Source organism: Squalius cephalus, assembly GCF_949319135.1.
Source record: "Squalius cephalus genome assembly, chromosome: 1".
NCBI classification, from domain to species: Eukaryota; Metazoa; Chordata; class Actinopteri; order Cypriniformes; family Leuciscidae; genus Squalius; species Squalius cephalus.
This window is the reverse complement of record NC_137122.1, coordinates 40,266,694-40,293,684: the sequence shown is the minus strand read 5'-3', so window position 1 is coordinate 40,293,684 and position 26,991 is coordinate 40,266,694. Positions and strand designations below refer to the sequence as shown.

The 26,991-nt window shown below is 38.0% G+C and overlaps 2 protein-coding genes across 8 annotated transcripts in view; both read right to left on the bottom strand.

Annotated features, from left to right (window-relative positions):
- shank1 (SH3 and multiple ankyrin repeat domains 1) overlaps positions 1-6,482 on the bottom strand; it is a 123,135-nt gene extending 116,653 nt beyond the window's left edge. For all 7 annotated transcript variants that reach the window (XM_079861238.1, XM_079861237.1, XM_079861233.1 and 4 more), the window contains exon 1: positions 6,423-6,482. In XM_079861238.1, the coding sequence (XP_079717364.1) occupies positions 6,423-6,449 (27 nt within the window). In that variant the 5' untranslated portion in view covers positions 6,450-6,482. The remainder of the gene's footprint in view (positions 1-6,422) is intronic.
- On the bottom strand, positions 635-25,884 carry kmt5c (lysine methyltransferase 5C). The gene is made up of 9 exons (XM_079862191.1): positions 25,593-25,884; positions 22,600-22,732; positions 21,330-21,495; positions 20,391-20,500; positions 19,998-20,161; positions 19,841-19,860; positions 8,304-8,440; positions 7,860-8,020; positions 635-7,643 (listed from the first exon to the last, which is right to left on the bottom strand). Exons 2-9 carry the CDS (start codon positions 22,710-22,712, stop codon positions 2,146-2,148), a joined length of 6,369 nt encoding a protein of 2,122 aa, XP_079718317.1. The 5' UTR covers positions 22,713-22,732; positions 25,593-25,884; the 3' UTR covers positions 635-2,145.
- Positions 25,885-26,991: the final 1,107 nt, after the last annotated feature.

Here is a 26,991-nt window from a genome sequence, read left to right as displayed (position 1 = left end):
TATTGTGGAATGAGGAAGAACCAAAAGCACTGTAAAAAAAGCAGCAGGGAGAAAGTATTTTATAAGTGTTTTTTTGAAAGTCAAAAGATAACAGGCAAAGGTAAATACTAAATAGTTGAGAAAGACAGTTGATCGAAGAAAAGCCTTTTGGCCAAATCAGACACTGTAGAAAATACATGTAAGACCCATAACCTTCAAGAAATATACTGGTAGCACTCTTTCAGAACATTTAGGAAACTTAGCTGGCTTCACTGGTGCGGTTGAAAAAAGGAAAGACATTTTATAGATTCTTCAATCTTATGTTGATTAGAGAGAGAGAGAGAGAGAGAGAGAGAGAGGAGAGAGAGGAGAGAGAGGAGAGAGAGAGAGAGAGAGAGAGAGAGAGAGAGAGAGAGAAGAGAGAAGAGAGAAGAGAGAAGAGAGAAGAGAGAAGAGAGAAGAGAGAAGAGAGAAGAGAGAAGAGAGAGAGAGAGAGAGAGAGAGAGAGAGAGAGAGAGAGAGAGAGAGAGAGAGAGAGAGAGAGAGAGAGAGAGAGAGAGAGAGAGAGAGAGAGAGAGAGAGAGAATCCAAAACCAAAATATCGTTGCTACATTTCAGTATGCTAAAATACCAAGACCAGTTTCTTTTAAAATCATTTCATTTTAATTGCATTACTTTCATTTTTTACAATTTTACAGTGGAACATTACAATTTAAAATTCATCTCAAATGTCCTAGGTAACAAACAGGATGGCCATACAAGACATACCAGAAAGAGACATCTGAATTATAGATATTAAAAAACAGTAAAATACACAAAGTTCAGTACAATCAAAAAATTAAGTTATATTGAAGCACCATGTTAAGAACATATTAAAATAAATATAATGAATACACTAGCTTTTTATAGACAAAGGCAAGGCTTAACACAACTATGTCAAAAACATGTAGGACAGCCCAGGGCTCTCATGTCTGCAACTGTTAAAACTGAGAAGAAGCCAACAAACGCTTCCATCTCTGACATGGGACTGGGGAGGAAAAAATAAAAAAAATAAAAATAATAATAATAATAATATAAGTTTGGAGATGTCAGGTTTTGGGTCTTGGTGACCTACAGGGCTACAGTACATTATCGTAACAATATTCTATCAAGTGTTAAGTGAGTCTGATTAAGGATCAGCTCCGAAGGACACTAAACATCTCTCTAGAGTAATACAAGTGGTAACTATTAAATTATGCATTTGCCCAATGTACCAAAGCAATACCCAATATGATACAAAAACCCATGAAGCTGATATAGACAAATGTTTAGAGTAAGAGGAAAAAAAAGCATCAAACGTCAAAACACATTTGTGCTTGAAAAGTGTATGTGATTTGTGTGGAAAACATGGGATGCTATTCAAATACATGTATTTGAATAGCAACCCTTCTTTTCCACATTACATGTCATTACATCACAGATGGTAAGATCCAGAAATGTGTGTGATTTGTAAGCATTTAATGTAAAAGCTTCTCTTCCATGACATGCAGGAATCCAAATACAGGACACCTGAGAGCTGCTCCAAATATATGCTTGTCATATGAGCACCATTGACTGCACACTCCTATTCAACTTGTCAAATGGGCATTGAAACAATCCAAAATTGAAAGCACATGAACTTTGCTCTGGTCCTTCATGTGCAAACCCACTAAACCATGCAAGTTGACATACACGCTTATTTTTCCTCACATTTGATAGGACATGTTCTTTTAACAAAAAGCAATCTAGATTGCCAACTCTGAACTGAAAAGGCTAGGAGGAAATAGAGAAAATTTCCACATGGTGGAGAACCGCATCCCCATCATGTGGCAAGTCTTGTGTACTACAGGATCAACAGAATATCTATTTTCCTTTGTTTTTGTACGAACAGTAACCACTAGCATGAAAATATTATCTTCTATAATAATGTACTAAACAAACTTCATTAAATGTAGCATACAAATAATTAAGCAAGTGTGCTAATAAAAATATGTCTTTAAATATTTCAAGAAAAAAGTCTGTTTTGATGCTAAGAACAGGACAATTTACATAAATCCATATAAGTTTAATGAAATCAAAAAGAACACCTTATTACATTGAAGTTTTAAATAAATAACTTCTTAGCATATCAACAACAAAAGGATGTTATTAATCAGTATATTGTAGGTCCAGATCCACTGTACCGTCAGTCACCACAAGCCTCAGTCTCTTGGGCTTGCGATCCGTTATGGCGGTGCTTTGCGAGTGGGAGGTGGAGAAGTGTAGAGAGTTATATGGGTGAGTTCCAGGCTGCCCCTGATGCTGCTGAACCTTTCCAATTTGGTCTCCGTGGACTTTAGACCTACTCACAGAGGGAGAAGGTGTGAAGTTTGAGGGATCACACGCTTCTACAACCAGCTTTCCTTGTGTTCCTGAAGGCTCCATAAGACAATGATAAGTGTAATTTGCAGGTCCTGAACCAGTGTAGTTAAAGTTTTCACCATCGCCACTGTACCCCAGAGTCACAGAATGATCTCCGGTGAAGTTCACTACGTAAGACTGGTGAGGAGGCTGAATTTGTTCAAAGGTGGTTGACTGAGTTTTAGTCAATGGGACCTCATGGATTGAGGATTCTCTGCGTCCCAGATGAGGACTGCTGTGCTGCGATACAGGAGGTGAAAGAGAGGAGCTGAAGTTGAAATCAGAAGAATCACAGTGAGAAACGTTTGGACACATCTGATTCTTATTGGGCTGAATAGAAGACACTCCAGAAAGTTGAGTGTTTTGAGTGGGAGCCACAACAGCATGGGGTTTCTCTAATTTTGAGAGTTTGCTTTGTGTTGTACTGTAACATTGAGAACTTTGAGATGAGGAAAATAAATATGTGGAGGGCAGGGATGGATCTTTATCATTTCTTGATATCTGAGGCTTCATACCTGCAATGCTCTTAAAAGCATTTGCTGTGGTTTTGCTAGAGCTGACGAAATAAACAGGGTGAATGTGATCACCTTGCTGACTGGGATTTGCAGGATACTGTTTGGAAAGAACGTTCTTTGGGCTTTTTTGCAGATTTTCTGGAAATCTTGAGAACCCAGCATTAGGACATCTAGCTGAAGAATCTTTCCCACTGTGAGAACTTGATGGACCAGGCCAAGCAAAGATGCTTTCCAGGTTGTTGTGAGATTTTGAGCTGCCTGCAGCCATGGAAATTTGACAAGCATTTTGGCCTACCTCGGTTTTCGAGACATTCTTGGGGTTTTGAAAAAAAGGAAGCTTCTTGTCATTGCTACGATAATGTGCATTACCAGAGCTGAACGCACTTGAACAATCTGCAAGTGAGGTTGACTTATTTCCTACGTGAAGGGAATGGAAGGGTGTAACAAGGTTACTCTGAGTTCCAGCACCGTGTAGGCTTTGCGTCGACTGGTTTGAAATGACAGATTCAGATTTAGTATTAGAGCTTTGCAAATTGAGAGGTCCATGAGTTTTGTCTTTAGCATCACTTTTAGCAAGGCCTGACTGAGAGGACTTTGTGTTTACAAGGGATTCAAGAAAGTTTAACTTTTTATCCTGAGGATGCAAGCGCACAGTTGGGTGTACAGGCTGTTTAGCACTTGTAGATGCATTGTTAAACATTGTCAGGTCTTTGGGGAGATATGGTGTTGCTGAATCTTCCTGCACCAGGAGATCTATGGGACTTTTTGACAACTCGCCATCAGACAAATACAGATCTTTCTCAGGGTCTTGAAGAGGAGCAGAACTTGTGGCTGTATTACATAACTTATCTTTGAAGAGTAGTTGAGGCGCACAAATAGATGACGATGTGTCAGATTGAGCAAAGACAAGATCCGGGAAGCTTAGATCTTCACCACTACTAAAGTTACTCACTGGGCTTGGGGATCCTAGGTAAGGGGTCTCTGGATTCCATGCATCAGTGGGACTTTGGGAGAAGGGGCTGCTGAAGGATCCTGTGTTATGTGGTTCCCCAGGACAGTAATCTATTAAAGAGCTCGCCAAGCTGTTTTGTGCAGGCATCTGATCGTAGCTTTCAAGATTTAAACATGGAAAGTCAAGCACATCCTCTGAATAGTTACTAAAGCTGCACTCTGTGGAAAAGGGAGAGATGGGAGGAGACTGATTCTGAGAGGATGTTACACTGGTATTAGTAGGAACACTTTTCTCACATATCTGTGACTGGCTCAGAGCCTGGAGTTTTGACAGACTTTTATTAATCTGAGACAAATTGTGACTCAAGCACATGTCATTCCTTCCTTTATTCTCAGTCCTAATAACTCCAGTCTTAAGAATATTGGAATTGTCTGACACATGCCCTCTTGTATCCTCTTTTGCTTCAATACTCCCACTGACATTACTAACCCCTGTCAGCCCATCATAACAGGGAGAGTAAAGCGATAGAGGTGAAAGGGATAATGGTAGAGGTGAAGTTTCAAAACTCACTGGATCTTTGAAGGTCTCAGTCCCCTTGGTACAACTACGCACTGCCATTATTTGCTGGCACGGAGACGGGTTTTCCTCTTTAACTTTGCCAAGAGGCATCTGTTCCAGTATTGCTGTTGTAGAAGAGACAGATGTTAACTTATTTGGCTCCCTGTACACAGTATCAATGCTCCCATCTTCATTTTGAGCTTCTTTCCACTCCACCTCCCACTTGCCTTCAGCTCTCCTGCACAATCTAATCAAAGGTAAAGGTTTAATGTCATCAATGTCTGTTTCAATTTTTGGACCAGATGAGTTTTGTTGGAGTTGTGCATTGATAACCTCAGTACTGTCTTGAACTATTTCTTTTGGTGTGCGTTTGCCGTTTTTCTTGTTGATGCAAACTTTTGATACTTTTTGCTGTCTTTTACATGGTTTAGTTGCACATTCTTTTCTGCAATGCTCTAGCACGTCTTGCACTGCTTTGGTGGCTTTCTCCAAACCTATGCCTTTATCAGCCTCCCCATGACCCCGAATCCTCTCCATTTCTGCATTTAAAATTGAGACAGAATCCAAAATGGCCCTAAAAGGGTCAACTAAAGCCAAGCATTGCTGTGGGCTTGATTTGTCCGCAACACTTTCGGCTTCATCCGTACTATCCATTTCCCACTCTTTTCCCCTTTTCCTCTTAAGGCGGATTCTGACATTTAGCCTCTGGTCTTCTTCGGTCTTATCCAAAACATTTGAGGTAGACAACTCATCTCTGATGGCATCTTCTATATTATCCATAATCTCACAGGCCTCTGGTCCTTTAGTTATTTCTTCCACTCCTTCCACACTTTTCGCTTGGTTCTCCTCTCTCATGTCGCATTTAATAAATTTTTCTTTAATTTGGGATTTTTCGCTCTCAAGGTCCTCATTGATTGTCCTCTCACAAACAGGTTCATTATTTGTGCTATCCTTGTATTCACAAACTCTGACATGGTTTCTCACTGGTTCATGCTGAGCACTCTGAAGAACTTTACAGCATTGTTTCAACTTGGATGAGCCACGCTTTTTAGACCCAACGGCAACATTGCCTTTATGAGTTAGACTTGATTCTAGTAATGAACATTTCAGCAATGTTGTCTCCACACTGCAGCTTTCACTTGGCTCAGGTAACAGATTGTCCGAGTTGAGTTCTGTGTCCTTATTGACATTTGTACACCGTTTTGCAGGTACATTAACATCTTGTTCTGGGTCTGTATCAAGCGATTCTCGAAATGCTCGTTTCTTTAGGGGAATACTGCTCTGAGAACTATGATCCAGATAAACCATGCACATGGATGGAGGCTCTGGGGAAATCAAAGTGTTTTCTGACTGTCTCACTTGAGTATCTTGATGTATATTTGGCTGATCAGCTGCAGTGAGTCCCTGAATAGAGTGCTCATTTCTGTTAAGTGCATCATGCTTGTCCTTTGTCTCGTTGTCAGCAAGTGATAGTGTCTTCATATTATCAACTTCTCTGTTACCACTGTAACTGCATGGAAGTTGGTGGTCATCAGCATATTTATCTTGATTAAACTTCCCACTCAAACTCTTTTTAATATCCATCAGCAGTACCTTTGCCTCTTTAACAACAACAGTCCTGCTCCCAAAATGCACTGTTAACACTTTCTTTTTCAAGTGATTTCCATCTCCCAGCTTATTGTCTATTTCTCTATCTTGCACCTCAGGTATACCCTCAACATTTGTTTGTTTCTTATCTTTGTCTACTCCTTTCCTTTTCTTTATAGAATCTTCAGATTTTTTTGGAATTGTGACCTCAACAGATGCAACCGTTACAACATTATTATCTTGCTTACCTTCCTTTTCATGCTCACTGTGGCTATCCTTAACATGTATATCCACAAGTTCTTTCACAACAGGTTGTGTTTTGCCTTTCTCTAAATCACATGTTACTTTTAGGTACTTATCTGCACTCTCCATATTTACTGGTCTGAAATACAACTCCTTCACACCTTTCTTACCTTGTCTATTGCTTTCTTTGCTCCCATTTAACTTTGTGCTCTGCTGTACTGATGCTGCTGCTGTATCCTTGTCTCTTCTACTGTCTGACTCCCTCTGACCTGTACTTTCGACCTCTGGTTTACCTGGGATAGCCACCCTGACCAGACTTACTTTGAGGTAACGATTTAACCCTGAGAGGAAAGAGATAGGACTGTTAAGAGATGGTGAAGACAAGGAGGGTGTAATGCTTACAGCGCTAGATACAGACTGCCTATGGTTTTGCTTGTTATCCCCTGAGGTCTCTGAAGCTACACAATAACTAACATCACCTTTCCTAGGAGTAATGGAACCGCTGATGTGTCTACCGTCGCCAGCCACTTCCCTGAGGCGATCCCTAAAGACTCTCTGCTGCGCCTCTCTGATCACCATGCTCTCTGTTTGTGATGATTTGTCACTGTTAGCTCCAGCATCTCCATCAAGATATACATTTTTATCAGTACATGGTTTACCTGGAGAGATTAAAACAGGATTAGTGATCTCCTTGGACTCAACCTCACTTCCTTTTTGCTGCTTCCCATCTTTTGTCTGCGAGTCAGAGCATTCATTTCGGTCTGTAGAGATTTTAGAGTTTGATTTGATCAGTCTGGTCCTCCTTTTGTTGAATCTGGAGAGTTTAGATCCAGTCCTTGCTCGGAGACTGCTCCAACGACTACGAAGAATATTCCTGGTCCTTGAGGAAATGCCCTGGTGGACAATTCTGACAGAAGATGCATCAATATTACGTCCCTTGGCCTTCATACTGTTTCGTTCAGGTACACTGGAAACACATCCAAGAGTGAAGGGTTTAAATCTAATGACAGGGTCTCCATTTAACACTTCTCCATCCTCACCCTTTCTCTCCTCTGGTCCATTTATGTTAGCCCTGCTGGGTATTGGAGAGACAGATTTGCTGTTCTTTGTGATCCTCTCTGGTTTTGGTCGCTCTTTCTCAATTAGGTAGAGCAGGGCCCTTTCTTTGCTCAAGGGGTCCTTACAGCTTAATAGGAAATTTGTGCTGTGATGATGGAGGCAGATGCTCAGCTCCTTTAGCTTGAGGTGAGGAAACGATAAGAGGTTTTGTGTTCTCTTTTCCACCTGTTTGCAATGCTCCACCCTCTTCCGCCTATCAGTCTTTCTCATCTTGCTCAAAACAAGGGCGTTCCTCTTCGTCCTTTGGGAAAATGTATTCCTCATTGGCAAGACTGACAAAGAATGAGATGAGAAGAACAGACAGCCAGAGTTAAGTGGTTGATAATAGTGAGATTAGTTGACAATACTAGCTTCTTCACCAAATTATTAGGCAATTGCATGGGATGCTTAATTATATCCTTTGCGATTTTAGAATCAAAACACATACACTTTACTCTGGGACACAAGTAATATAGGAAAAGAAAATATGAATGGTATAACAAGCATACCCGAGTTTGATACAGTGAGGAATGGCTTTGGAGTGCCATTTCCTCTATTCCTGTTCAGCCTTAGATCGGTCTCTCTGAACTCATATTTCTGTCCTGAAGGATCCCTGGAGCAAGCCACATCTGGAAATTGGTCTCTCTTCTTAAACAATCCCTCTCCTCTCCTGCATAGATTGGCATCATTAGATCATTTATCTTGTAATAAAAAGCATATTTAAAAGGCTTTAAATCGATTTGTGTCATTAGAAACCTAATTGACATTAAAAAACTAATACAGCTCAGAATAATTACACGTGTCCATTGAGATAATTATGCATCATAGATCTAACATCACTATAATATCAATATATTAGAATGGCAGAATTATTCTAATTTCTAATTATTCTAATTTCTATTAGAATAGAAAAGCAGATGGCCATAAAGCAGTATTAACAGATTTACTCTCACCTCTCACATGTGCAACATTCACACATTTCATTATTCTCCCCAAAAAAGCTGTCCCCATAGTAACAGGTTATCTCTTCCCCTGGAGAGATGGGCCGCACCACTTTTACACAGGCTCCATTCTTATCTCCCGGGACAAACTAAAAGGAGGCACAGAAACAAACATTATGAGCAAATTACTTTTCAGCATGAACTGTTTGACTATAATCGATTTAGTCATATGCCAGGAAAGGGGGAGGGGGGGGTTCTGTGGAAACTGCGATAGATTATTTTCAGGATTATTTTATAGATCTAAATTTCAAAAGAACAGTATTTATTTGAAATATTAGAAATATTCTGTAACATTATAAATGCCTCTACAGTCACATATTATTAACTGAAAGCGTCCTTGCTAAATAAAAGTATTAAAATCTTACTGCCCCCAAACTTTTGAACAGTAGTGTATTTTTTCCTATATACGTCTATGTATAAGTTGTTGTCTAGATTTAGGACTACAACGACCCAGACTTTTGACAAAACATAGAAAACAAATTCTAGAGAGGTCATATAAATACCACATACAAATTAGATAGATAAAAAACAAAAACAAAATTTAAACCTAGCTCATGTTTTAAGTTTATCAAAATGATGGACCACGTTTAAAATTATCAGTCAGTTTTATGTGTATGACAGAATATTTTAGGTTTACACTAAGGCTTGATTTTAATCAATTCTCAATTTGATCAAAAAAGCAATTCTTGGGATTTATGGGATGTATGGTCTTTATCCGATATTAATATCTGAATGGACTAAATAAGCTTACGCAATATAAACATGAACGCGACCGGAGGCAATGGAAAAACATACAGAGAGCAGCAGCAGCAGCTTTCATTTCTGTTCCGATAGCTGTCGTCTTTGTCTTTGGGTTGTTATATTTCTCACAGATTTCTGCTCATTCTAAATCAGATACAGATAAGGTAGCACAGTACAAATTACATTTATATGAATGCATTAGTGAAAGAGTGATTGCATGTGAATTAATTCTACCTGGCAGCATCTCTCTAATAATAGTGAGGCTGTGGGTTTTGGTTACTAAGAAATTTATGCTAGAACTTTTTAGGTTATAAGCTATTTTATTGATAAATCACAGAAAATTGTTGACAAAAAATTTCTGCGCTACTGAATGTTTCAGTGTGCACAATCTGCACATGATGTGCGAGCTACTGTCTGTATGTGTGTTTGTTACAATGTAGCAGCTCAGTTTAGAATGGCGATTAACTTGTGTACAATTTAAAAACATGCATTCATCAGATCAATTTTCAACATCCAGATGGTATAATCAAACATATCTTGAGTGCCCTTCATGCAGGGCTTCAGACAAAAAAAAACAAAGGAGCCATTGGTTCCTATAAGGGAAATAAGGTGAATAAGGCAAAACTATTTTTTTAAGTGCCACAAAAAAAATAAACGTGTTTTATTTTGTCATGTGTTGTCACATCTGCCCTCCTTTTACAGCATCAGCATTTTCATCCATCTTGTGGATGTCCTGGGAACTAAGATTCACTTAACGTAGGAACTGAATTGCTTTTCCAGCTTGAGAACTACATAGTCACAAAGAATTGTTCTTTACACAGAATCTGAGCCAGTGTCACAGACCATAATGCATATATTTAGAAAATTTCCATTTTCTATAGTTATTTTTCTTGCTGACTAACGTGTTTGAGCATTGAATGGATTTTGTGAGGTAAATTTGACGTTACGTGACATGATTGTTCTCAAACTGTTCTATACAAGCTCTTTCCCAGGTTGAAATGCTGATTGAGTGATCTGTCAGGTCACATTAAAGAGCGCCAAAACGACATTTGTTGAGATAAAATTTTATCTTATCTTTATTTTACACAATTTGAAAGCTGAAAGTTTGTAAATTTTTTACTAAAATTAACAAACACATTAAAAGAGACATATTAAAGGTGACAATTAAGTACAGATCTTACTGAGAATATGAATGGCTGCACTACAAATAATGTGAAGTTCAGGCAGTAACAGAAAACAACAAAGATTAAAAGATGTTGAGAATAAGAATCTATATCAGTTTCAATTAAAAATGAGAATTGTTAACGATTAGTTCATGTCTACACAGCTGATGTTTATCTGTTGTAGTTTATCCATGTTGTGTACATGAAATAGACTATGTCTTCCTGCACTTTTACAGCACTTGCATGTTCATTCATTGACATGTCTCTGTTGTTTTCTATCTCTCTTGTACTGGCTTTGAAAAAGCCTGATATTTTCGTTTTGACATGCGTTTCTGACACGGTAAGCTGACCCTCACTGTCCCCGTGCGTATTTTGGCGCTCGCTCAAACTCAGTGAGGTTTTTTCCAATGCAACTTTGCTGCGCGTCGTCTTATTTTATTACGTCAACACAGCAAAAGATGTGAAACTACTGAAACTTCGATTTATGGTGTTGTAAGACTTTTAATAAGAACATACCACAAAGAAGTCTTCTGACAAAATTATAAGTGATTTTAAAATGCTTATAATTTAGGCCAGACTCGACTTACTTAACCTAACCTGAGAATAATAAATAATAAGGTTAAAGGTGTTAAGATCAAAGTACACACCGCAAAACATGGCGCCCAAGGGGCATTGATCCATCGACCCCTGGCCAAGGTTGATCAAGCAATGCTTGCCCATTCGCTTCCGCACTCGTACGCTTGAGTCTTAGAAGAACTTTGAAAGCTAGTAAATCACCAACTAAAAGGCAACCTGTAAGACCCAAAAAATTATAATCTAGAGAGATTAGAGAGATTATTTATAGACAGCCCAGAAAGGGTTGAACGCGCGTAGAACAGATAACTTTACAAGCGAGAGAGTCGTAGAGATTGAGAAAGCCGTAAAAAAGGAAAGACAAAAGACTCATATGGCCAGCCTCAGAGAGTGAGAGGCAGAGACGGGCTAAAGATAAGACCTGTTAGTGAAGGACGCTTGGTTTATGACAGGGAAAGCACAGCAATGTAAATATTTAACCTTATACATGAGGAGATTCTCATGTATTGAAAGGAAAATGAGCCTTTCAGGCAGACAACGGTTCTAGAACTGGAATGAGGCTCCTTTCTAGAGATAGAACAAAACGGTTTAAACTTAAAGACTGTGGTAGGTCTAGCAGCAATACGGTGAAAAAAAATGTGTACATGTAATAAAATTACAGTAGAAGACTCCTAGAAAAGGAAAATGTGATGTTACTGTTAATAAACAGCTGGGAAATGTTTTACATTTTTATAGGCATGGTAGAGTGCTAAAAATAATTTAAACCACCAGACCTGGATAGACAGTAAATATAAAATTGCTATTAACATCTTAAAACAAACAGAAGAAATACACCTAACATTGTCAGAAGACAACTTTATGAAGTGGAAATAGGCAGACTAAAAGTAGGATTTTTAATCTGTAACAATAGGTGTTGGGAAAATCATGTAAACTGGTAATTTATTGGTCCTGGAACAGCCAGGATGATTTTAGTGTAAAATAGGTGTACCAGTTAAAGAGACGGAGTTTGTGAGCACAGCTCGGACTCGAAAAGGCAACAACGGTGCGTGTAAGATCGTTTCCCACACTGTATTAGCAAGAAGAGCTTGTACTTCAGAACGCTAGAGGCTTAAAGACCTGTAAAACGATAGTTAAGAGATCTTAAGGGAGGCACTGACTACAAAATAAGTCAGGTAAACTTTATTTTAATATAAAGTTAAATAATAGTTTAAGATTGAGTAAAAGAGGGAAAAGTATACATACATTTGGTTAGAGCTGGAATATTTTGGGAAAAGGGAAAGAGAATGTAAACACTAGCAACAGTAGTCAGACTTAGCAAAGTTTAAGCAGAAGAATAAAAAAAAAAAAAAAAAAAAAAGTATAATTGTGTAAGAATGTAATTTAGAAAATGGAACAGAAGCACATCCTAAGTCATAATACAGTTAAGATTATGAGACTTATTTGGTGATAATGGAACTAATATTGTGAAAACTATTAATTAATGTGAAGAATATGGAAGAATATTCTAGCACTGGCTAGAAGGAAAATTAACCAAGAGATAATGGTAATATAAGATAAAACAATGGATAGGAGGCTATTACCTCTTACTTGTAGTAAGAGTGAGAAATAAAAAATGATATAGAAAAACATGGGTTATTTATTTATATATTGCCGTTAACCAAAGCACTGAACAATTTTAAAACTAAGCGGTATATTGAAAAGAAAAGGCTGAAGGAAGAAGGTACGTTTATTGGGCAAGGGTGAGTAAGTAGGGTGGTGCTACAGTGAGAACAGAGGCTATAGCAAGGTTGGGCAAACAAGCAGAGTCCTGACCGGGGGTTAGGGGCAAGGATACGCAGTGGGATGGGATAGGGTGAAAAGATGAGTTTTAAGGGAGGAGTGAAAACTGCGTAGTGTAGGGGACTGTTTTATATGGAGAGGGAGTTTATTCCAATGAAGGGGAGCCAGGAGGGAGAAGAAACGGAAACGGGATTGGGCACAGGGCGAGGGTGGTACCGAGACGGACAGCAGAGATTGAGAGCATAAGGGACGGGAGGGAACATAGTAGGTGATAAGTGCAGCCAGATAGGGTGGGGCAAGACCATGGAGGAATTTGTAGACTAGGGTAAGGAATTTAAATAAGCAATTTGCTGTAGTGGTGTGAAGGCGTAGGAGGGAAGGCCAAGGAGTGAGTTGCAGTAATCAAGGTGGGTGAAGATGAGGGCATGAACCAGGAGTTTAGTGGCAGAGAAAGAGATGGAGGGGCGTATTTTGCGGATGTTGAGTAGGTGGAATCGACAGGTGCGTGTAGTGGCCAAGATATGATCAGCAAGGGAAAGGGCGGCGCCAAAGATGACGTCGAGGTTGCGAGCAGAGTTAACCGGAATTATGGACAGGGGAGGGAATGAAATGGTGGGGGTGGGAGGGGAAAAAAAGGATTTCGTTTTTGATGGGTTGATAAGGAGTTATTGGCGAGCCATCCAAGATTGGATTGCAGTCAAACAAGCAGTTCTATGGGCAGAGAGGTCAGGGGTGAAGGAAGGGAAGGAAAAGAAAATCTGGGTGTCGTCAGCAAAGAAATGGTGGGGGAAATTAAATGGTGGGGGAAATTAAAAGAAGAAATTAGAGCTTCAAGAGGTGAGGTGTACAGAGAGAATAACAAGGGTCCAAGGACAGAGACCAGGGGAACACTAACAGTCAGAGGGGAGGGGGGAGAAGTGAAGCTGTTGAAAGCAACAGCAGAGGTGCGGGAAGATAGGTATGAGTGCAGCCAGCTAAGGGGTGTTCCAGAAATGCAGAGGTTGGAAAGGGTGGAGAGGAGAATGGGATCGACTGTGTCAAAGGCTTAGGAGAGATCAAGGAGATTGAGAATTGAAGAGAGGACAGCATGAGAGGAGTTGGCCAGATGATTCTGGACAGTAAGGAGAGCAGTCTCCGTGGAATGGGAAGGACGGAAACCAGATTGGAATTGGGGGTAGAGGGAGTTGACGGATATGTATTGTGATAGGCATACGAGAACTAGACACTCAAGGAGTTTTGAAAAATATGGAAGAGAGATTGGGCGGTAGTTGGCAGGGCAGGCAGGGTCGAGAGTGGGGTTTTTTTATAACAGAGGAATGATGATAGCTGATTTAAAAACAGCAGGGCAGATACCGGTGGACAGGGAGGAGTTAAAAAGGGAGACTAGATAGGGGAGGATAAGGAGGAGTAGAGGGGTTAGGAAGGAAGCAGGGACGGGATACAGAGGGGAAGAGGTTGGGTGGGCCTTTGAAATGATGGAGGAAAGTTCAGAATAAGATGTGGGGGGAAAGTCAGTAAAGGGGGCATTAGAAGCAAATGGAGGTAGAATGGGGAGCTGTGGATGGGGACTAAATTGGGGGAGAGTCTGAAGGTGTAGGCGAACAGTAATGATTTTATTTGTGAAATAGTAGAAGAAAAATCACTTGCAGTGAGGATTGGGAGAACTGAAGATTGGGGTGAAGAAGGGGGACGGAGTAATTTAGGGTTAAGAAAAGCTGACGGGGATGGGGTGCCAAGGCAGTGATGAGAGTTTGAAAGTAGTCATGTTTGGCTAATTCCAAAGCAGAGAGGAAATTAGAAAGGAGGGAATTATAGGCTTGGAGTCGCTCAGTCCAGCACAATGAACGTCAATATGATTTAAGGGAAAGAGTGAGCCATGGTTGAGAAGGCCTATGTCACAGGTGTCAAACTCAGTTCCTGGAGGGCCACAGTCCTACACAGTTTTGTTCCAACCCTGCTTCAACACACACACCCCTGCAGTTTTCAAATAAGCCTGAAGGACTTGATTAGCTGATCAGGTGTGTTTAATTAGGGTTGAAGCTAAACTCTGCAGGGCTGTGGCCCTCCAGGAACTGAGTTTGACACCCCTGGCCTATGTGAAGGAGAATAAGGACATAAGAGGGCTAGGGAGTTGAGGGAAGAGGATAGCGCACTAGAAAGGGTGTCAGAAGCTAAGTCTAGGTGGAAGGAAGAGAAGTCCGAGATGGAGGGAAGCAGTGAAGAGGAAAGGGAGATCAGGGAACTGGTGTCTAGAGTACGGAGATTACGACGGAGGAAGTCGGAGGAAGATTACGACTGAAGGGAGCAAGGGTAGCAGAGAGGAGGGAGAGGGGAAGGGCAGGGAGAGGGTGAGGGAAAGAAGGAGATGATCAGAGGGGGGTTGGGGGGGCAGTTAAGGTGGATGATGTTGCCTTATACAGTCGGAGATGAAGATAAGGTTGAGGATATTACCAGAGTTGTGGGTAGGGGGCGAAGGGAGAAGCAAGAGGTTAAATGAGTTGGTGAGGGGGAAAAGGGCAGAAGCAATGGGGGAGCAATGTAGATAGAGATTGAAGTCACCTAGGAGAATGAATGGGTGAGGGAGGGGTAGGAGGGAGGAGAGGAGGCAGTCAAGATGGTCAAAGAATGCGGAGGGAGGGCCAGGGGGACGATAGATAACAAGGAAGGCAATGCGGTGGGGGGATGTAAAGGAGGAATAAATAAATAATTTAATTATAGGCCAATAATATTTAAAGAGTCACATAAAATAGATTAGGATTACGGAAAATATTGCAGTATCTATTATATTAAATAGTAATATAATCTAATATGCAGAAAGAAGATATAGAGAAGATATGGACAATAAAGACTGGAAAAAATTGAGAGAAACTGGACAAGGATGGTCAATAAACTGGTAGAAGAGTGGAGAAAGCAACCTAAACTATAGTTAATTTAGTATGTTACCATAAACTAAATTAAATGAATAATTGAAAATTAGCTATAAATAATATAGAAAATATACTATAAATAATAGGTTCTAGTAGACAAATTGTAATGTTTGAAATACATTGGACCTGAATGACACGCCTGGAAGCAGGCTTATCATGCAGGTGTTTGAGAACAGCAAGAGAGCAGATAAAGAGACAAACAAGCTCTCATTATGAACAAACTATAGTAACAAACAAATCAATGGATAAAAAGAGATTTTAGATTTAACTCAGGAGACCTTTAGGGTGAGAACTCCTGACAAGATGATTTAATTACTGGGTTATTTTTTGAGGATTTAAAATGTATGAGATGCCACCAGACACTGATCACCGACATTACTGAAAAGAATGTTTATGCTTTTGAAATATTGTAAGTCTTTATGAATTAAAGAGTTCATTGGCTTCAGTAGACTTTGAATATAAATAATATATTAAGGAAATTAAAACATATGCTATGGCAATTGAAGAAGAAACTCTTGTGATTGTGGTTCATTATGGTTACATGCCATACATTCATTATTATCAGAACAATCCATTATTTAAACCTTTGTATCCAGAGTAATCCTTCTGATGTTTTCCTGAGTTTCTGAGAACATTATATAAGTTCAAACATAAATGATACATTAGGCTATATATCAACAAATCAATTTGTTCCAATACATAAGGTTCCCATAGTCAAGTTTGTAAAACAATCTCTCAATCTTAAATAGTTCCATAAATTTAAGCCTTTTATATTTTAAATAAAATTTTGTCTATGACATTTCCATAAATTTAAGCCTTTTATATTTTAAACAAAATTTTGTCTATGACATTTCCATAAATTTAAGCCTTTTATATTTTAAATAAAATTGTCTACGTTAAAAAGATGAATTTGTAAATTTAATGTAAAGTATAAAAGGCTTAAATTGATGGAAATTTTTAAGATTGAGAGATTATGTTTTACAAACTTGACAATGGGAACCTTATGTATAGGAACAAATTGATTTGTTGATATATAATTTTATGTTTGCTTATATACTGTTCTCAGAAACTCAGGAAAACATCAGAAGGATTACTCTGGTTACAAATGTTTAATTACTGGATTGTTTTGATTATAATGAATGTATGGCATGTAACCATAATGAACCAGAGAAAGAATTTTATATTGTGATATATTTATGCAACAATTACTACAAAAAGAGTTTGTTATATTTCATGGTACAATGACGATATCTGAGAATGTGTTAATGCTCAGCTCAAGAAATGATTACTGAATTTAGAGTAAGATATTTGAATGAGAAAATGAGTTGCTTGAAAATATTTGACTGAGAGGTTAGAAACTGGACATTTACAAGCTTTGATAGAAAAGGAACTTCGTGCCTTGTTTGAACACTGTAGTAGAAGTTTCAAGACTGGTTCAAACTGAATAGTGTCTTTAAACTTGTAGTTGGAACAAGAAAACCCCTCACATCCTTAGATACTAACTTTGTGCCCGAAAGACCCAGGAGACGTCAGTCGGCAAAGGATCCCCTGGTTTGGCTTCTGCAAACTTTGTCTGAGCCAGGGGAGGAGCTGCACATTCTACTGGGAGACCTATAGGGTGCTTGAAGTAATGGATTCTTTTTGAGATCCAAATTGGCCTAATCTACATGATAATCAAGCAAAAGCACAAAGTTTTGCCCCTTGATGATACATACATAATTACTAGGGATGCAACGATACCATTTTTTCAGAATCGATCCGATCCGATACCAAAAATTCTAAGTATCGGCCGATACCGATCCGTACCGATACCAGCGCAGTTTTTTTTTCAATCACGTAGAATTTCTATAACTCTGTGTTGAACTGATAATAAGAACTGAAAAAAAGAAAAACAACAACAACAAAAAATAAATGATCATAATCTGACATAATTTTTTTTATAAACTAGGTTAGTGGATAATTCAGCAGTAAAATTTAGTCTAGAAAAATCACGAGTGCACAATAATTGTATAAAATCTGAACATTTTGTGAAAAAAAAATGTTTAGTGGGGAACAAATTAGAGACAATAAGTGTAATACTAAATCTGGTAAAACTTTACACATTGCTTTTTGTATTGTTGTAAAATACATTCATGAAAAAGATAAAAATAAAAAATAGCAATTATTTTATATATAGCCTACTATAAAATTGAGACATTTTTTTAATGTATAGCACAGCTGTTTAATGAGGTAGCAACATATGATAGATAGGACAGAACAAGAACGGCTATTGATAATCTTTCATTGCGTCACTGTATTACGATATGAAAGGCTCCAATACAGTGCGGCACAGAGCGCTTATGCGCATCCCGAGCGCAGAATGATGCGCTTGAAGCAACATGAGTCACAGCGCGCAGCGCGTCGAGTCCGCATTGAAAAGTTTAAAAAGAAAACAAAGAAAGAAAATACACATTGATGCGTAGTGTATTATACAGTATCTATCTATGCAATTGTCTATTCAGCATTTTCTTTTAACAGTTTTAAATTGCAGTTACTGTGCGCGTGAAGAACAAATAGTGCTCTGACTTTACTCCAGTGTTGTGATCAAACAGACCCGGTAGAAAGTAACATGATTAAGGTACAGCAATAAAGTCCAGCAAGATAAAGTTGTTTTATGCGAAACCATAGACCTTTATCTACAGATCAAGTATAATAATAGTAACATTGAATCATCATGGAGAGAGTTTCATCGTGTTAACTGTCGTAACCGAACGCGACGCGCTGTTTGAATGCCGAATGAAGAGTGATTGACAGCCGCAGCTGAGGGAAACGTTTAGTGAGCTTGAATTTAACGACTTAAATATTAATTTATATCTCACATTATATTATATAATGGCTTCAGAACACTTATAATATTGTGCACGGAAATTTATGGTGCTTTATAATGTTTGTGTGCCTTTTGTGGGGCTTAACAATAACACAGAATAGTATATGCACAATATCGGATTTGGATCGGCCTTGTCTGACCGATACCCGATCCGCCAAAAATGGCAGTATCGGAGCCGATACCGATACTGAGTATCGGATCGGTGCATCCCTAATAATTACATAAGAAATATAATTGATTATCTATGTTATGGGAACCAGAAAACTACACTGGGTGAAATATTACATGAATGTGTAACAAACCAATGAATTTAAGAATGATGAACAAATGTCCATGTTATTGGTTAAGTTGGATGAAGTGAACAAAGTTTGTGCCACACCTATGTCTGAGAATGAAGGATAATGAGTCAGGATAATTACATGAAGGGTTTTTTTTATAATATAAAGAAAATGCAACTACCTGCCTCCTTGTTTATTGTAGATGCCTTTTTGTTCCACATATATGGCCAACTTATTGAATATAATGCATTGCATTCAATGTTGTTATTTATTTCTGTTTGTAAAAAATAGCTTATATTGTATTGGCATAGATTTACAGTAAATGTTCGTTATGTATATGCGTGTGTGCCTGCCCATGAGAAAGAGGAGCAGAAGTGTGTGTGATTATGTGTGTGCGCTCAAGGACACAAAGGACTGTGGTTCTACTCCTAGAACCTTAAAAGGAAATCAGCCATCTTGGTTGAGTTTACTGGAGTTCAAGGACATGAAGAGGTGGACAGCTTGCACATGCGAGGCCTTGAGAAGGAACTGGGAAACTTTAGGAAAGTCACAACTTATGTCAATCAAGAAGATTAGAACCTAACACCTGTGGTAAACAACTGGAGTATAAAAGACTGATGAGCTGATTGCCTCCTTGGATATTGCTACATCAGTACCCCCAATGCCTAGAAGCCCAGAGCTGAGGACAAAAAAACCCAAGCGGAAGATTCGAAACGTGATTATTGTATTTTATACTTTAATGATGAAGTTTTATTTGCCTTTATATTTTTGTTTATTATTTAAATAATATACAAAAACTGCCTACCAAATCTTCGATTTATGGTGCTGTAAGACTTTTAATAAGAAAATACCACAGAGAAGTCTTCTGACCAAATTATAAATGATTTTAAAATGCTTATAATTTAGGCAAGACTCGACTTACTTTACCTAACCTGAGAATAATAAATAATAAGGTTAAAGTTGTTAAGATCAAAGTACACACCGCAAAACAATTGCAAGACCGCATGCACAGATCTACTGTGACTCCTCCTTTATAGAGGAGTTTAATGAATTAATTGTATAAAATGTACATTTACTCTACAACATATGTACAGGGTCTTTCAAAAACCAAGCAATTCAAAAGATTCCCCAGAAAATCAAAAGTAATAATTTAGTATCTTACCTTACAGTTAGGTCTGCAGTCTTTTCCCAAGCAATAAAAAAAAAAGAGAGAGAGAGAGAAAAAAAGAAGAAGAAGCACAATCAGATTCTGTACCTTACCAAAGACCACATTTGGAAAAAAATATTACTGATCAGTATAAGTATACAGGCTCTCTCACCATGATTAATGAAGGCAGCGGGCCCCAACCAAAGCTGAGCACATCTCTTGCGCGTCGAGTACATGACACTGAAGTCATTCACTCCTGCTCTGAGCACGGCACTATCCTCAGGGCTCAGCTCAGCTATACAGCCCTGCAGTACCTCCACCCGTTCTCCCACAAACCTGGAGAATTCAAAATCATCATATCCTCAAATATGGTGGTCAACAAAATTAAAAAGACTAATATTATGATTACATTTCAAGTCACTTTTATTTATATAGCACTTTATACAATGCAGATAGTTTCAAAGCAGCTTTACAGTGATCAACATGAAAATAATGATTAATTGATCAATTATTAAATCATTATAAATAGTTTATGATTTAAAAAAAAAAAAAAAACTGAGCGAACCAGTGTCGGGTGGATGTGATTTTGGCTCCATTTGTCTCAGAGGAATAGCGGGTACACGGCTCAATGTTCACTCCGTTGTCCAACAGAAATGCTGTCATATAGCGATACATCTAAAGAAAAGAGATTAATTAAAAAATAGTTTTTAAAGCGCACAGCAATATTCAATAATTATTAGAATTTGAATAAATCTCCTGCTATGCACTGTGCTTGTCTTAAATCAGACCAAATTTTATTGACTTGCATTACAAAAGCCAAGCCCTCACAGACAAGACACCACACTCAGAACGTTTACTACTGGAGCATTCAGAGATTCAAATTCAGAGAGACAAATTATGGTAGAGCATAGTAGGTACATTTCTGTTGTCTTTCTTAGGGCACAGTATCAGACAGTGTAGATTCCCAAGAAAGTTCTCGATTTGATTTCAATTACGGAATCATTTGGGATTTCATTCTGTATATTTACACTATCATTCAAACATTTGGGGTCAACAGGATTTTTTTCACAGTTTTAGAGTATTTAAAAAGGTATTCATTTTTTTTCTTTCTTTAAAAATAAATAAATAAATAAATCTAACTGACCCCAAACTCAACAAATCATATAGTATAGTAAATGATTAATTTTTACACTTTGAAATACAAGACAAGAAACTAAAGATTGCAATTAAACTGAAAAATCAATCATTTTACCCTGCCCTTGTTAATCTAACACAACCTTTTTTTCAGTACAGTCCACATTAATGTGTGCAGAGAGATCCAGTGCTCCAGCAAAGACAAACACATTGAAGTAAAGGCAAACCAATGTTACTTACTACACTAAACACAAAAACAGCTTCACATTCTTAACTCTTTGAGCATTGACCTTCCTATTTGGTGATAACAACATGTACAAAAAGAGGAAAAGTCAAAGTTCAAACATTTTGGATTACATATTATACTCACATGCTGCTTTAACAACTCATGTCGGTGTGAACCCAGCCCAGTGAAATAGCCACTGACCCATTCCCCATCCAACAGAGCATCAAAGGTGGCCTGGAAGTCATGTGTGCGTTTGAACCGCAGAAGGGTCTCTCTGAGGTAGCCCCATCGCCGGATCTCAGGGGGAGGACTTCACACAATGAAAGAAATCATCAAAAATAAACTACAGCTCAAAAGTCTAATATTAATAATAAGAAATGTTCATGAGTAGCAAATCATCATATTAGAATGATTTCTGAAGGATCATGTGACACTGAAGACTGGAGTAATGATGCTGAAAATTACATTTTAAAATATATTCAAATAGAAAACAGTTATTTTAAATAGTAATAATATTTCACAATAGTTTTACAGTTTTTTTTAATCAAATAAGACTTTTTACAAAAACATGAACCTGAAAAACTTAACCCAAACTTTTGAACAGTAGTCTATTGCTGCATCCCAATTTGCCAACTTACACTATGTCCTAAAAGTATGTACTGATTTTGTGAAGAAAAATGACATACTTTTGAGCGTTTAGCAGATTAGTAGGCACGATTTGGATCATACTACTTCGTCATAATTGCGCATTTAATGGACTGCTCTGTCGCTTAGTTAAATACATCCTGACACTGTTAAAACTGCACTGTCAATCATCTTGTAATAGTTAAAATCCTTAGAGGTCTCAGAAAAAGCGCTATATAAATGTAACAAATTATTATTATTATTATTATTATTATTATTATTAATGACTAAAAACACCTTTATCTAAACGCCTCTACTTAACCGTTCGTCTCGCACATCCACCACGTTTGTAGTTTTTTAACGCTTTTTATTCAAGTTTGTGATTCTAATCGAATCCTCCGTACAACACACAATGGGCTGTGAGCAATTTTAGCCGTAGAGCGTGCATGAATCTACACTTCTGGGTATCTTTGGAATACTCATTTCAACATACTATGATTTGGGACACACCAATTCTAATTTCGAATACCATTTAGGATGGACAGTATGCGAATTGGGTCGCAGCATATGTTTTACATTACTATGTAAAACAAACAGATTACAGTTCAGAATAACAAAACAAATATTTTTCTTTAAATACAGTGCATAAAATCTGTCCATCATATATATATATATATATATATATATATATATATATATATATATATATATATATATATATATATATATATATATATATATATATATATATATATATCAGCAGCGCAAAAGAGTCAAGCAGAATAAGTACCTTATGTTCATCTTGTGGGTGCTGAACCCCAGTAAGGGATCCAGCACCAGACTCGTGGCCAGATCATCTGTCTCACAAAGCTCTCTCACACTCATTCTATAAGATCCCTCCATGGTAGCCCACCATCAACATGCTGGAACAAAATGAAGCCGGTGAGTTACACATTCAAACAGCTGCAGGTCATTAAACACAAGCATAACGTATGGAAAAGAAAGGGAGCAACCATAATTTATCCTCACAGGTCCTGTTTACAACTGGTATTAAGATGCATTTTGTAGATGCACACACATAAGATGCATTTTAAGATGCACACAAGTAGACGACGCTACATACAGGTGTAAACGGGGTCAAAAACGTTTTGAGCTTGTCCACTTTCATCTATTTCCAGAGGTAGTCGAAAACGCATTCAACCAGATTGCTTTCGTAATGTAGACGCTCATGTTGTTGAATGTGCTCGAACAACCACAAAAGACCGCCGTCTGACCTAATGCGCGCTAGCCAGACAGGATTTAAACTTTGTCGGCTGAAGATCAAAGTTTGGTCTGAAGATGAAAATCGTACCAAGCACAATGTTCCCTCAACATGTTTTTCCGTCATCTCCAGTCGAGTTCGTATGTAAATTGCGTGAGCTTATTTCGTCCATTAGATCAAAAGATCGGAAAAAGCCCATACATTTACCCGCCCATAGACACTCCCCTCAAAGAAATCAGGACAGAAGAGGTTGAAAGTGGACAAAATAGACGGATTAAAACACCAATTGTAAACGGGAATGCGTCTCCCTCATCTACTTGTAATCCGATCGACCAAAACGCATCTTAATACCAGGTGTAAACAGATCCTTCGTCTTACAGTAAAAGAAATCAATTTACAGTGGTGTCCAAATGTTAACCACTAGTGAAAATATTTCTATTTTCAAGAAATTATTTATTACAAATGATATTATCATCACAATTTGAATGAAATTTTTTTTTTTTTTTTTTTCTGCCCTGATGACAGCAGCAGTCAAGCAGTGCAAATTCAAGTGCTATGTAAAACCAACCAGTTCAAACAATTTGAGAATGTTAAAAGTATCTTGAGCTTCTATGCAAGCAAGAAGATCTGACTTATGATTTTATATCATAACTTTATATGTTTTGTTATATTCCGTAAAGCTTTGTTTTTCCATATTTGTATCAGATTTTTAAACCTAAATGATTAATGCAGTCTCAGGCTTTTGGACTTTTCCACAAATTTAAGTCTCCTCAACTTATTTAGATTGAGGAAAAACTAGACTGTAAAACTGAATTTATCACAGTGTTTTGTGGTCAATAACATTTAAAATATGCATAATCCATTTAGCACATATCAATGTAATAGCCGCACTACTTTGACACTCAATAGTTTACATGTCCTCATGGGACTTTTTCTTTAAGCTGTCAGGAATAATGCGTATAGGCAGCAAAAGCAGGGGTTTTCCTGGCTCTAAACCAGGCGGAAAAATCCCGATCATGTATTTTAACAGTAAGATAATTAAATTACTATTTTTCGTAGACCATCATATAGCCTACTGTGTTTCCTACAGTATTTTTGTGGGTGGAGCTCGGTACCTCTAGGGGGGTCCGGGGGCATCATTAATCATAATCATTGATTAGCATATTCTGTCTTGATAATCTACAAATCATGTTCCCAGGGGCGGGTTTATGTACATTTTAGGGTTGGTGATGTCACTAACCCGGGGGGACTGTCATGTAGTCCCGACTCCCACCAGCCATTTGTTGCAGGCCTTAAAAAACGATTTCTTTAAAAGCAAATATCTCCCATTCCTTTGAACTTTGAGTTTTGTAACTTTGCAGATGTTGTTTATGCTCAAACAGCAACATTACACACTAACTAAAGTTAAAAAAGTTAAATCATAATCAACCATCCCTTTAAGTAAATTACAGATCAATTCATTGTTACTAATTGAAAATGTGTTGAACAAGAAATCTTGATACATTTCTTGGTTGAATGTGGCATTATGAATTTATTAAACACACATATCCAAATGTATAAAACTGAGAGTAGTGTCACTTAAGTAGGACAATTACTAAAACAATAGTTCAGAGAATCAAAAAATTTGAAAGCATAAGGTTCTCTCTTCAATTCATTTTTACAGTGTGTAAACAGCAAAGCAAAAGCGATACCATACTTATTTCCCCAGGAAGAGACTCCAGTTGGCAAATGCTGAATTAGTGGCCTCGATCAAGCTTGTTTATGACAGAGCTCAATTGTAAATTTTCACGTTAATTACCCAATTTACATACATTATTGTATACTGTAACCCTTGTTAATACTGTCGTGCAAGCAAATAAATCCTCCTCTTGTAGATTACTATACGTCTAAAGCTTCTCTCCGCTGACAGGCCAGGATTCGCAGCTATTCAGCTAGCGTTATTCAGTCTGAAGACACTTCAGCACTGGAGTTGTAATCGAGTTCGAGTAGTAAGTTACGTGTCGCGAGCGTGAAGAAAAGAGCTTCGGGAATATGCGCGTTAACACCAGCTCAGAAAGATCTCAGCGCGAGCCGACCGTGGCGAAACAATTAAAGAAAAAAACATATACTAATGGGAAATAAAATTAGATGATAGTAAATAATATATGTCGCGTGGTCTCACGGTTACACCCCCATCGGTCACCGAGCACCTTTGATCGCGCCAATTAACGTTAGCAGTTATTAAACAACACACCTCACTGGAGGTAAAGGGATCATTGATTTTGCCAATTCAAAAATAAACGCTGATTATTAACGGTCACATGCGCGAGGGGCCATATATCACTGTCGGGGAGTCGAGTTAACGGACTTCAACCCAGACCACCGCGGTCCATTTAACGTTAGCTCACTGGACAACATAAGCAGACCCACACGGTCCAATTTGAACCTTTAAACATGCTATATTCTTCACTTTGAATAATATATGATTTCCAAAAGTGGCGCGAGCATATCCATGTAGCATAATAAACAGCAGAGTATTTTACCTGACGGGCTTTCCTTCAAATTTCTGGTCGATTTGTCCGTAGTGAAATTCGCCTGAAAGCTAACAGGCTAGCTCTTCCTGTTGGTTACGAGTGCTGCAGCCATCTGCTCCTTCTGTCTCCATATTCCATGATTGTGATGTTTCTGCTGCGGGTATATGATCATAAACCAGAAAATGGGCAGCCGAGTTGAAACGATTCGGGAATTATTCTAACATTAATTTTTCTGTACTGCGTTTGTTTTCGAACGTAGAAGTCTTGTCCTCCTGGAGTCGAGATGAATTCAACCAATCCTTGACATCCATGGTCGCGTTCCTATTGGTTAGTGTGATGAGTGGGCGGGATCTCGGCGTTTTTCACCATATCCTATTGGCTGGACAAGTTACACGGCGTTGAGATTGGCCTATAGGAGTACAGATGTAGAAAATACCACAAGCTTCCACCAATCAGTGGGCGAGAAAGTAGCTCCGTTCCCCGCCTCATCTCTGTAACCGTGTCCCGTTGACCTCATGGAGTTACGCAATTTAATAGCAGACTGTTTGTTAGGCAAAATGCATGTTTGATGGGATTAAGGTTTTTCTGGTTCTGCTCAGTAGATGTTTAAATATTCAATACCCTCACTGTGTTCTTTGTACTGTTTAAATGTAATATTTGTTGTGGTGCACATTGTCTGAAAACAATAAACATTGGTTTTAAATATTTTGTGATTGTTTTTAAGGTCGTTATCATTTGAAATATTTAAAGTTGAAAAATCTTAAATACCCAAATTAGGATTTCTAATCCTTTAAACCAACAAATGAATAACCTACAAATTTCCAAACCTTCCCCCATGGGTTTCGTGCTTCAAGACTAGCTGTTGAGAGTACTGTCAGGGTGGAACACATTTTGTGGAAAGAAAAAAAAACTTTATTCAAGCAAATCATACATTGTATGGTTTTAACCAGGACCAATTGAAAATACAATGTTTGTCATACTCAATTAGTCTAATTTACTGAAAGGCACCTTCCTTAGAAGTGGAAAATCGTTCACATTTAGATTAAAAATCTTGAAGGAATATCAAAACAGCCAGTAGAAATACACGGTTTTATTTTTGTTTCCAGTAGCTGAGAAACAGGATTTGTGGTTGGAAATCAAATTGCATTGAAAAAGCAAAATCTCGAAAGCCCCATCCCCCGAAGCCTCTAATTGGCTTATTTATACCTATGGTATACAGTTGAAATAATGTACTACACTGCATTAAGGAAAAACATCCCTGATTGCTTTATAAGAGAAAGAAAAAAGTTACATCATCTAAGTATCCTGCTCTCTGTCAAGTAAAACAAATAAAAGTACAATTATATATTAATAAACAACAACAAGTCTACTACTAATAAAGTCTTAATCTCAGTGTTGCTGCAAAGCA